The sequence below is a fragment of the Haliaeetus leucocephalus genome, unplaced genomic scaffold (assembly GCF_000737465.1).
Source record: "Haliaeetus leucocephalus isolate CR32 unplaced genomic scaffold, Haliaeetus_leucocephalus-4.0 Scaffold439, whole genome shotgun sequence".
Taxonomy (NCBI): domain Eukaryota; kingdom Metazoa; phylum Chordata; class Aves; order Accipitriformes; family Accipitridae; genus Haliaeetus; species Haliaeetus leucocephalus.
The window spans coordinates 3026498-3038575 of record NW_010972875.1 but is presented as its reverse complement, the minus strand read 5'-3'; the positions used below and the strand labels follow the sequence as shown (position 1 = coordinate 3038575).

Here is a 12078-nt window from a genome sequence, read left to right as displayed (position 1 = left end):
CTTAAAGCTTAAGTTTGAAATGTACAAGCATAAGAAGTGCGAGACCAACAATTTTAACCTCCAGTATTCTCTAATTAATCTACAGAAGCAGCACAGTATTAAAACTGTAACCTGAAAGAATGTGCAAAAGGGTACAAAAGACCACCAGTACAGGTGCAGTTGTGATCACTCCCGTGACCGTGTGCTTAAGGCCACAGGTTGTACAGAGGACTCTAGGCAGTTAGAACCAGATTCTCTGAGCGACTCCATCCATAACAGCAGAGTGTGGAAGAACACAGAACTACGTCAGTCCTTCCATAAATCTAGCTTCAGGAGTTGCACACAGTGACACGGTCTATAAGAGCCAGCAAACTAAGCAGTGGGCCTTTCAAGACAAAGATATGAGAGACTGAAGAGAGGCTGACCTTAAATCTCACCTCTCTGCCTAAAAAAGAGAGCACTACCCAAACTGAACCTCCTTCTGCTAGGGTAAACAAAGCTTGTACCTTTCACTGTCCAAATCAAGGCTACCATTATATATAAGCTATCCTACTTAATGAAGTGTTGTCTTTGTTCTGATGCCACTGGCACTTCTATGATGGAATAAAATTTTCCTTAGTAAATGAACATAATATTCCAACCCAATTTTTATAGCACTCGTATGAAAGAGGAGGGGTCTTTCTGATCTCTGCTCCAAACAGTTCTTAATATTAGAAGTCCATAAAATGTAATCAGGCAAGAATTAAGGCCTTAAATCTCTCAGTAAGTTGTACTTTTCCACTGCAAACTTGACAATAATCAAATTCACTCTAAAAAAATTAAAAATGTATTGAACATAATGCCAGCAATTTTGATTATTCATGATACAGACTCCACTTGAACCAGCAACTTAGAAGCATTTCCAACTGTCTGAATATTCAGTCTCAGCTATGTATTTTATAGCTGAAGAAGTTTAATGAAATAAACAGTAACTACATGAATAAAATTACTAAATTCAGTGTGTGAGTGCACACACACAAAGGACTTGAAACTGCAGGTAACATTAAACATAACAGAAAAAAAAGAAAAAAGGAAGACTATCTCCCACTTACAGCAAGGCTATATCTAAAACAACATAAGCTTCTGAGAGAACATTCTTCTTGTTTAAGCTTGGGGGAGGGAACAATAAAATCAATGAAACATAATCAATGAGACATTTGTGCTATTCAGAGAATCATTCCTTTCCAAAGAGCACCAATACAACACTTCCCTGAAATCGGTACTTACCAGTTTTTACACCGGATGTATACTGATGCTGCCTTGTCATAATATTGTCCCTTCTCATACAGCTGAGCAGCTTCTGAAAATTGCTACAGTATTGGAAACCATTAAAATGTAATTTCTAAATTAAGATTACAAATAAATAAATAGCTTAATGAATTCACATATTCAGCCTTAGCTTTATTAACTCTTTTGAATACCTTCATACTCTCCAGAATAGCTCCGCAGTCTCTTTTCAGTAACCTACTGGGATGTTTAATGGCCTGGTTTACCCCTCGACGGATATCTCCCATACGAACGGACATTTGAGCCACTCCAGCAAGGCAAGCTTCATCATGTTCCTGGTACTGGCAATCAAATGAAAAGCAATAACTATACATTATACATCAGAAATATCAGGTCACAAAAGCCACAGTAACCACACACTGAAACAAATTAACAAAACATTACATGGACTTAGTTAAATCAATTTTTGTCTCAAAATTCTTGCCTAGCTGCGGTTGTCACTTATTTAGAAGAACTCAGCTTATTTTTCTTCTTAAGCTTTGTCTTTAATTTTTACATTTTACTTACAAGATCTGTCCAGACCAAGCATACACAAGAAGAATCTGTTTTACAGATAACTTAGTACTACTCTCTTCTTTCCTCCAAAACCAACAGTAGAGAAAAAGAAAAACTACAAGCAGGATTATTTCCTTTTTTTTTTTTTTTTTTTGGAAGGTGGTACGGCTACTGATATTTCATAAAGCCAAATGGCTTGAATTCAGAAAACATTGCTATTTCCCCTATTATGTTCCCCTATTATCATTTAAGCTGCTTCGTAATAGACATTTTGCAAATATTAGGGGAAAGAATGCCAGAATAAGGGAGGATCTGCTGAAGATGATGTTTATTTTCTAACACAATCCTTGCTTGTCTTTATATAACGATTCAGTAAAGAAGAGCAGAAGGAATAATTAGGACTTTTGTTATAACAATGAAAATCCTAGCAGTATTTTCTCTGATATTTGCACATCTATTATGAAACTGCTCAAATTATAAAAGCCTAAGTCTCATTATGCCATGTTAATACAATGGCAATACTGCTTTATACCTAGAGAAAGCATAATTCTGTATATTAAAAATAACAGAAGTGCAAAGACTACTATCCCAAAAGCAACAGTCATATAGATTTAGAGCTGAATAAAAAAAACCCACCTGAATTCAAATGAGCCTGAAACATGACAACTTAACATGTAGTACGATAGTACAAACGCTACCATTACTAAACAGGAATTACCTTATTGTTTCCAGTGATTCCCTTCTCATAATGTGCCAGAGCGTTAATATAATCACCCCTAAAAGAAAACTGGAAGTTACATGGAAGAATATTTTTAATAGGAAGAGATGGCTACCTTCCTACCACATAGATTATGCATGTATCTTGCATGTCTTGCTTTAGATATAATAACTCCATACAAGGATTTGAAGTATGCAAAAGATGGACAGTAACACAACATGTCATGGCACTTCCTGTGCACTTTATAAAGCTATTAGTCAAAGAGGCAGTCCATCTCTCAATTCCATTATACTGAGACCAATAAACCTCCCTTGAAAGACAGGCAAAGAATCTATCTGCACAGTATACCTCAAAAATCTCATCTCTACTTCCACATTTTTCTGGAAAATAAATGAAACTAACCTTCTAAAATTATTTAGAATTTTCACAGCATAAAAACAAAGGCAATTTTTTTCCTTAAGTACATTCAGAACTGAAGTTACAGTTGGTTGCATTGCTTCAACTGCCTCTGTTCCTTTCTGTGATCAACAAGTGTCCTCTCTCAGTGCCAGGGGCACTGCTAGGGGGAAGGAGTTGTCTAAAAACTCTATTAATAGATAAGAGTTTTTCCTCTTGGTTTACACATTAAACAGACCAGGTTTCATCTGGGAAGAATTAGCTATAACATAGACTTTAAAATCATGGCAAATGGCTAATACCATCTCTTTCAGGGACTGGCAGCCTTGAGTTTTGGCACTCCTCTACCTAAAATATGTAAGAAAATGAAGGCTACTGGGTATTTAAGGAAACACAGGCAAAAGGCAAGGCTTTTGTCCAATGTAAGAAGTGTTAAATGGTGTGAACTTTATTTTCCAAGCACTTGTCTGCAATGAAGTATTTATTTAGTAGAAGATATTATTATATAGTGGACCTACCAGTTGCAACATATGTCTCTAGCATGTAGTATTCCTTACAAAACTACTCTTCCTCATACTATAGCTGCAAGACCTCACAGAATCCTCTCTCAGCAATGCAGTCAGCTGAAGTATCTTAATTCTATGTTCTTCTAGTGGGCATGAGTATTGGTTTAATATTCTTATACAGCAGCTTTACAGGAGAACTTACGTGAATTCAAGCTGCACTGCATATTCCTTTGATATGAAAGGGATTTGGTCTGGGGCCAAACGCTTAGCCAGCTGAAGTGCACTGTCCCAGTGTTGCAAGTCTTTTCGCATCTATTAACAAAGAACAGTAACATTTTCTGATGCAAGTATCAAATTCTGAATTCTAATACGAACTTTATATTATTCTAAATACAAATATAGAGCTAGTCTTCTAGAAAGATTCTGACAATTTGAAAGAGAGACATTCATCCTAAAAGAATGTCTGTCAGTCACACAATGGCAAGACCAAAACCACAAAAGGGCAGAATTATCAGAAGGTAAAATATTCCAACATTAAGGTGGAGATGAAAACAGCAGAAAAAAATTTACACATCTTAAATTAATACCTCAAGTGCAGCAATAGGACAGGAGGATGCCAGATAGAGATCCTGAGCCAGATTAAAATCACTAGTAAACATGGCAAGATGTCCTGCTAAAAGGTTGTGGTCTTCTATTCCCTGTAAAAAGACATAATAGGTGCAAAAGTAGTCCAAAAGAAAAAAAAATACTGTTATAGGTAACAATCTAGTAAGCACATTAAAGCAAAATATCCTTGCATTTTACAGCCATGTGTATCAGATTCTACAAACCAGAAAAAGCCCTCACTTTCTTATTGTTGCTCAAAGTCACTACAGCCAACACTAAGATCAGCAATTTGCAGAAGTATAGTTTTAAGGTGCTATTTCACATACACTTTTAGATGTATAATTGCAACCTGTTGTTTGTTTGGTTTTTTTTAAATAATAGCGGCCTTAAACATTTTCTTAAAAATAACAAAGGGAAAAAAGCCTCCAAATGCCCAAGACATGAATATATTCTGCTGCTCTGAAGCAAATGCAGAAAGGAATGTTGTGCATTCCAGTAGAGATTGTAACCACTTCAAGACAAAACTAAGCAAGAGTTATGTGGTTTGGACACTTTCTCCTCTATACCTCCTCCCTTGAAAATAATTCACCTTCTATTTAAAAATAAACAAAATCCCCACAAAAATAACAATTCAGCAATTCTTAAAGAAGAATTAAATCACCTTATTTCCTATTTAAAACGGACTCTACATTTTTACCTTTATTCGCTCTAGTGACATCACCATCCCAGCATTACCAAATGTCCGATAAACACGTATTGCAAAATCCACCTCCATATGATGTAAGCAAGCTTTGGCCAGCTCATTCCAACCAGACTGGTCATTCAGAAGTCTGCACACCTCCCATGCTTCAGAAAACCTATACAAGGTAAAACGCATTTAAAACTAGTATTATTCATACCTAAAATTCCCTCTAAACACTTTTTTTCCCTAATACTATGGTAGGGAAAACATAAAAAGCATTTGTTTCTAAACCATGGAGAAAGTTGTGTCAGGAAGAAAGAAGAAATACAAATGCATAACTTACAGTTCTCTTTCTACCACACTTTTTCAGGAAACCATCTTCTTTCCCTACTCTGGCATTCTTTCCATTATACTGATTTTGCATTGCTTCATTACAGTGGGAGGGGAGTATGGAAGAAGCACCTTCAGCCAGTTTTGGAAGAGCCACTGTCATAGAACCCCAAATTAGTCTTGAAAAAAATTACTTTAGCTTTTACTTGACAGTGGAAAAACAAATAAAGCACGACTGGGTCACTTATTTTGCTTGGTCTGCATAGACAGCTACATGGACTTATGGATCAATCTAATTTATCAATATTCAGCATGACATTTTTAAATCATCAGGATATGCTGTATTGAGCTATAAGCACAGAAGAGAACAATTTACACAATATAATTAAAACACAGAGGTACCTTTTCAACATTAAAGTCTGAGAAAGCATTTGTGTCAGCTCATTAGGTCCAAAGTCTTTCAAATTGCCAAGGAAACTGTGAGTGCTTAGATAGATATTGTTCGTTTTTCCACTCTGAGTCTGACAAGTTAATTCTCCATTATACAACAACAAAGGTTTATGGGAAAAGGGGACTTCCGTGCCACCTGCCAAAATAATCTTTGATCCTAGATTCAAAGATCAGGAAGAAAAGAAGACATCATTTAAAAAATCCCTACATGGTATAAAGTGTAGCAAGCAGTCACAGCTGAAATAACGTAGATTTGTAGGGCATTAATTCAAGGTCTCTACTTCTGGTAGTCACCATCTACTGTGTGGTGCATATTTTTCAGTAAAGTAAATATACATAACTTAAATCTTCTAAACTAGTAAGGTCATTTTCCAAACGTTTGTAGGTAAATTTCTTAATATTTCTCTGTCACAAATACAGAAATTGCTATGATTACAATTTTGGTTAACAGTGTAAGTGAATACAAGTTTTGTCACCCCGATCCTAAGATTTTCTCATGAACATTTCAAAATACAATTGAAGTACAACGTGTAAATTTCAGACAAAAGATTATAATAGCAAGAAGCTTAGGGAATTAAGACCAAAATGCCTTGTTGAAGCTTTAGAGAAACTACAAAGCAACTAGTTTTCTATTTATCAGTTGCACTTCAAAACTTCTGTAGTACTATTTATTTTTATATGCAGTTCTGAAAATATTTAAGACAAATGAAGACTCAGAACATGATTTACTTCATTAACTAAAATAGTGAATAAGTTTTTAAAAGCATTTACAGTACCTTGAATAGCATCCTTATGAAAAACATAAGTGTACACTTTATCATCATCAAAAGCAACAAAAACACCTTTATCCATTGGCCAGTTTTCCCATAGGATTCCTTTAATAGTTGGTGAGAAGTTTGGAATCTCATATAATCTATCATTTACCTACAAATAATGTAAAAGTAAAATTACTAGCAAGTGACTAAGGAGACAAACTAAATATTCATCCCAGTTATGATTAAAAATAAAAAGAATATAAATAGTGCAGAAATATGAAAATTATATTAAGAAAAAGTTTTCTTAAAAGCAGCGACTCTGAATAACAAAATAGTTTTAATTCAGAAGGGAAGTAAATGGAGAAAATGCACATTATATGAATGTTATTTACTTTTCTTAGAAAAAAGGTATAGGGACAGGCAGTGAAACTGGCAGTGTTTGTTAATGGGCTAAAATATTTGTATTTGAATACACAAACACATACATTTCTGAAAATTACTGATCAGGAATTTAGTATAATGAAATTGTCCTGATATAATACGACAGATTTTTATTTCCTTATATTACCATTAAGTTATCTTCAAGCCTCCTTGGCAGTTTCTTCTACCGGCATAAATGTTGGAGTGACAAAAGCTCCTTCATTCTCTATTAAAAACACCATATAGTTGAAAACCCTGCTTGCAAATATAATTGTATGGGTATCCCACACTAACTTACTGGACAATAAACAAAGCCATCACTTTTGTCATCTATGAAAGCCAATCTGGTTCCATTGGGATCTGGGAAAATTTTTCTCACACTGACAGGATGCCGATATTCATTCACATATTGCCAGTCTTCAATGTAGAAATAATGGATAACTCCAGTCTAATGAGAAATAACAGAAAAAGCTAATAATGACATCAGTAAGTGGCAAGTAGATAATTAACTTGGCTGTAGTTTCTCCCATCTTAGATTGCTAAGCATGAAGAGTGTTTAAAGAAAAATACTTCCAGGTGGTTTTTGTGGAGACAAGCTGTATTTACTGTACAGTTCTCTAAACAGGGGAAATACCTGCCTTGTTGCTGAGAGAAGCTTAACTTTCAAACAAAGCTGAAAAATTTGCCTCCAAGGAAGAACCACACATTCTTAAGAACACATGTACCTAATTCAGGAGAGAAAAGCAAACTGATTTGTGATTAATGCTGTATTTCAATCAGTGTTGCACAAAGAACAACACTGAAAGTAAAAGGTGGCTTTTGAAGTCAATTGTAAAATTTGCACATATCAAATTGATCAGTTTTGAATTTAGTACTTTAAATTTACCAGTACCAGTTTAGGTACTGAGGAGCTGGGAAAGGCCTCAACTGCTGCAAAACCACTCAAGTTAATAAACCAGTAATAACAGCGGAGACAGTGATTCTGCCTTTCCTGTGGAAGGTCAATACATCAGTCTGCATCACAAAGAGCACAATACTACAATGCCAAATGTGCCCTGTATTCCCAGTGCCAGAAAATAGTAAAATAAACTCCCCCTCATGCATAGGAAAATCTCTGGAAAAAAATCCATAAGCATGTTCACATCCTTCTTCAGTGCCCTCCTAATTCCCATCTTTGTTGAAACACCTAAAAAAAAATTCTCTGCATCTCATATAAATGCAACAGTAAAGGAAGTTGGATGCAATTTTGACTGTATTTGCATAAAATCCTTGCATAGAAAATAATCCACTGTAAACTTCTCAGAAGCACAATTTTTTTTGCTAAAAGTATGATTAATAATACAGATAGAAACACATTCCATCTAAAAGAATCTTTAAAAACAGAAGTAATACTCACATCTGTACCATATATGAGGAAGTCACTAGTTAAAGCATGGCACAAAATTCGGTATTTATCATCATCTGCTGGGAAGAGTCGAGTTTCTCGTTCTTCCTGAGCATCCAAACCTTCACTTTCTATCTAAATATAAAGAATAGAATGAACTGAAAAACTCCACCGTTAACAATGAGGTATCAAAGTTTTGCCTGTATCAAACTGTAAGGAAATGAGATGAAAACAAACTTGCAGGTGCATCCTTTAAAAACCCAGCATCTGCTTCTGTCAAATTCCCACAGAGACTTCTAAACTAAAACTTGTTAAATAGTTCAGAAGAAAACACTTTTTCTTCACCTGTTCTAAACTAGGTTATGTTTCTAAAGTCTACAGGAACTCAGCTTTATGTTTTAATTAGCCAGCAAAAAAATTCTAAAAGATTTTTAGTTTTTATCTCCATTAACTGAAGATCACTCAATTTTCTCTCATTTTTAAAATTACATTAACTTGTTCAGCTCAGATCAACTCATTAGTTCAGCACTCCAAATTGCCAGAGCTCTTACCATATGCAACTGGACTTTACCCTCAAAGAGGGCAGCGGCATAATCAGAATTAAGGTGCATACTTGCTACTGTCCCGAGGTACTCCACATCTTTAAGCTTTTTTACATCTAAAGAATTCAAACAGAAAAGAAAAGCTAAAAATATTTTGATTTTTGTATAGGTCTTCACTCATCATCATCTAAATTTGCAGCTGAGTAACCAGATGTGAAAAACTCACAACTAAGCAGAGGGGACAAGTCACATGTACAGAGACTTTCTTCTTAGCAGAGAACTGAGTAGAAAGTACAAGAGAAACTGTTTTTCTATGCAACTCTGACTAGTGTTCTTACAGTTTTGATTAATTTATTATTAGTCAAAAAAGGTGATGCTTAGAGAGACATGAAAGCTTTAAATCCACTGTCTAAAATTTGGACATAGCATAACCAGTTTTTACCTTACCCCATGCAAACAATATGAACATCTACCAAACTGAGAATTTAAACCCTCTGATCATACAATCCCTAGGTACTTTGCCAAACTTAGTATTTAAAGACACCGTCAAATAATGTCTCAAAAGCCTAGAAGTCCTTCATTGGTTAACAACACGATCTGAAAAAAAAAAAAAAAAAAAAAAAAAAAAAAAAAAATGTTCTACATTTCATTACCAATCCCTTGAATGTGAAGTTTTACTTCTATTATTTACAATGCTTTGTCATAACTGCTTCAGTTTGTGAAGATCATTATCTGGTCTTAACAGGACCATACAGCAATTCAAGTTGTTATTGTACAATGTGGAAAGTCCAGAACTGCTAAACACAATACCGAATTAATAAAGACACAATGATGCAGTAGTTTTAAGAGAACTAAATTTATGCTTACTATTCTCTCCAAGTGCATAAAACCAAGCCCGATTGTTCATTCCTACAGCCAAATGATAAACACCAATAGCAACAAAACTGGGCTCTACTTCAACAGAGACTGTGACTGGTAGCTCCTGTAAGAAAACAAAACAAAATAAACCAAAACCATTTTCATCCACTACTAATACTTACTTTAGTTATATCTAAATGAAGTTTAAAAGGAAGAGGTTATCATACTCTCTCCACATGATTGGCTATAGTAACTTCAAGAAGAGAAGTGAGGTATGCAATCCGCGTACTGCAAGCATGTCCAAGGATTGGAAGCTTTGTCAAGAAAACATGGAGGGATCCTCTTCGTGTAGATACTGCCAACAACTGTCCATCATCTGTCCAAGCCAGCTGATCTACACCTAAAACATTCACAAGTTTTTGCAAAAAACCAAACAAACAAAAAAAATCCTTTCTTTAACTACTGAAACCAAGAAACAACTATTTTGCTTTAAAATGTGAAAATGGTAGGAATTCATACCTAGGAATATATGTACTAATGTACTCAAACATAACCAATTAATATAATTCAAGATTAACCAGCATCACTCAAACCAAACCTATAATTTACTAATTTACCATTTTCCTAAGAGTGAAGACTTGATAATAACTGAAGTATTTACAGACATTACAAAAGAAGATAATGCTGGTAACTCATTACCCAAGAACATAGTCTTGTAACAATGTTCTGGAAGCCACAGGTACAAATCCTATATATCAGGATGAGAAAAGATTAAGTATCGTATGTCAGTACAAGAGATGCTGAAAAGCACAAAAAAACCCACCAGAAAAAAACATGGGAAAAAGCAGAAACCAGTTAAGTATATTATTTTAGTAATCTGAATATACTGTATTACAGACTCAAAAACCCAAAACACTAACTGATTGAATATTCTGAGAGCTGTACTTCTCTATACTTTGAACAGACAAAATAAAATATGTTCCCATTTTGCTATGGATCCCCTAATAAATACAAGTTGGGAAAGAAGGAATTTGTGATAAATTCTACATTTACACAGTTTTTCCAACAACAGTACTTTCACTCATGTAAACGGAGTCACCATCAAAATTCTGTTTTACTTAATATGTAAAAATTTCTATCCTCACGGAGACTGTTAACATACCTTTGTTTTCATCATCCAAGTTTATTATGGCATACATTTCTCTCAGGTCTGACAGATCATGGATTTTAATGCTAAAACAAAAATAAACAGTCATTCTCACTAATATAAATCTCAGTCATCATAAAGTGGAAAACCCCAACCCAATCAAGACAGCCTAATGGAGAAAAAATAGACTCCAAATGCAAAATGCCTTCCTTTTCCTAAAGAGCAACACACACTCATTGTTATCCAACACTCTAAATGGTATATCACTATCACTGTACAAAAAGATTTGCTCAGAGAACGGAAATTTGAGGAAAAGGCACAAATCCAATTTGAAAGAACTCAGAGGTGGGAAACACACACTGTTATTCCCTTTTGACCTGGTACAATACAGATTAGGTTAAAAACACATTCCTGACGGACAAACACCGCTTGAATGCACAGATGCAAAAAACTAGCTTTCAATCCTGCTTCACATAAAAAGGGACAGAGTTTACTTATGCTGTCATGTTACTCAATATATGCTAAAGAACCCCTTCAAGAAATAATACTTATTGTACAATAGCTGAAGTGCTTGAAGTTTCACCATGTTTTGCTCATACTTATACCACTCTTGATGTGCAAGTGTCATAAATCAGCAGTCTGTTAAGGTCATACACAGAAGTGAGGACAGACAGAATGGTCTGACTCCTACCATCACTCAGCTCCTTTTTCAATGAAGAATTCAGATATCACAGAATCAGGGAGTAGCAGACAAGGAGCTAAAGGTGATATTCTATCATATGCACAACGTATTTTGGAAAAAAACTCCGGTCTCTTTAACTATAAGTTTCCTTAATTGCTTGCACATTTATAATTTTGTCTAGATTGCAGGTAAGACCAAACACCAGGGAGGAGGAGATCAGGCTATCAGCATACTCAGTACAGCTTTAAATGAATTGTTCAATAAATCATAGGAAAGAAATCTGGACATTTTTGTAGCTGAGTAACATAGAAAAAGAAAGAATCAAAAGGAATAATCTATATTAAAGTTTAATTAATTTTTTTTTGTTTACAATGAACTACAATAAAGTTAATTACAATTGCAGATATTTTGGTAAAAATTAGCTTCTCCAAACTTTAGGTAGAGAGGCAGTTCCACAGAACAATTAACCTCACTTTCTCTGCACTGACTTCTTAGGGAGCCTTGAAGCCTTAGGGAGCCTAGCTTTGATGCCTAACAGCTACAGTTATGTGAGACGAATTCCATTCTTTATGTATAAAACTACCACTTACCAATTGTCTCCACATGATGCAGCTTTGTTTAATGACTGTGATATAGCAATGCTGCTTAGATTATCCTTATGATTATGAGCTTGAAAGATTTCTTGACCTATCTCACGAATGTGTGTAGAAATGACTACAAAACACCCTCGTGAGAAACCAATCATAATGTAGCCATCACCATACCTGTTACAAAAAAACAACAATTAAGAAAAGAGATCTAT

The 12078-nt window shown here is 34.8% G+C and overlaps 1 protein-coding gene across 1 annotated transcript in view; it reads right to left on the bottom strand.

Annotated features, from left to right (window-relative positions):
• Window positions 1–12078, bottom strand: part of WDR19 (WD repeat domain 19) — a 47004-nt gene that overhangs the window by 21709 nt on the left and 13217 nt on the right. The window contains exons 10-24 of the mRNA XM_010574540.1: window positions 11867–12040; window positions 10599–10680; window positions 9675–9836; window positions 9457–9571; window positions 8599–8705; window positions 8060–8182; window positions 6962–7111; window positions 6265–6412; window positions 5441–5645; window positions 4724–4883; window positions 4008–4118; window positions 3623–3732; window positions 2519–2576; window positions 1440–1580; window positions 1246–1328 (exon numbers count right to left, since the gene is read on the bottom strand). Coding sequence (XP_010572842.1) covers window positions 1246–1328; window positions 1440–1580; window positions 2519–2576; window positions 3623–3732; window positions 4008–4118; window positions 4724–4883; window positions 5441–5645; window positions 6265–6412; window positions 6962–7111; window positions 8060–8182; window positions 8599–8705; window positions 9457–9571; window positions 9675–9836; window positions 10599–10680; window positions 11867–12040 — 1929 coding nt within the window. The remainder of the gene's footprint in view (window positions 1–1245; window positions 1329–1439; window positions 1581–2518; window positions 2577–3622; window positions 3733–4007; window positions 4119–4723; window positions 4884–5440; window positions 5646–6264; window positions 6413–6961; window positions 7112–8059; window positions 8183–8598; window positions 8706–9456; window positions 9572–9674; window positions 9837–10598; window positions 10681–11866; window positions 12041–12078) is intronic.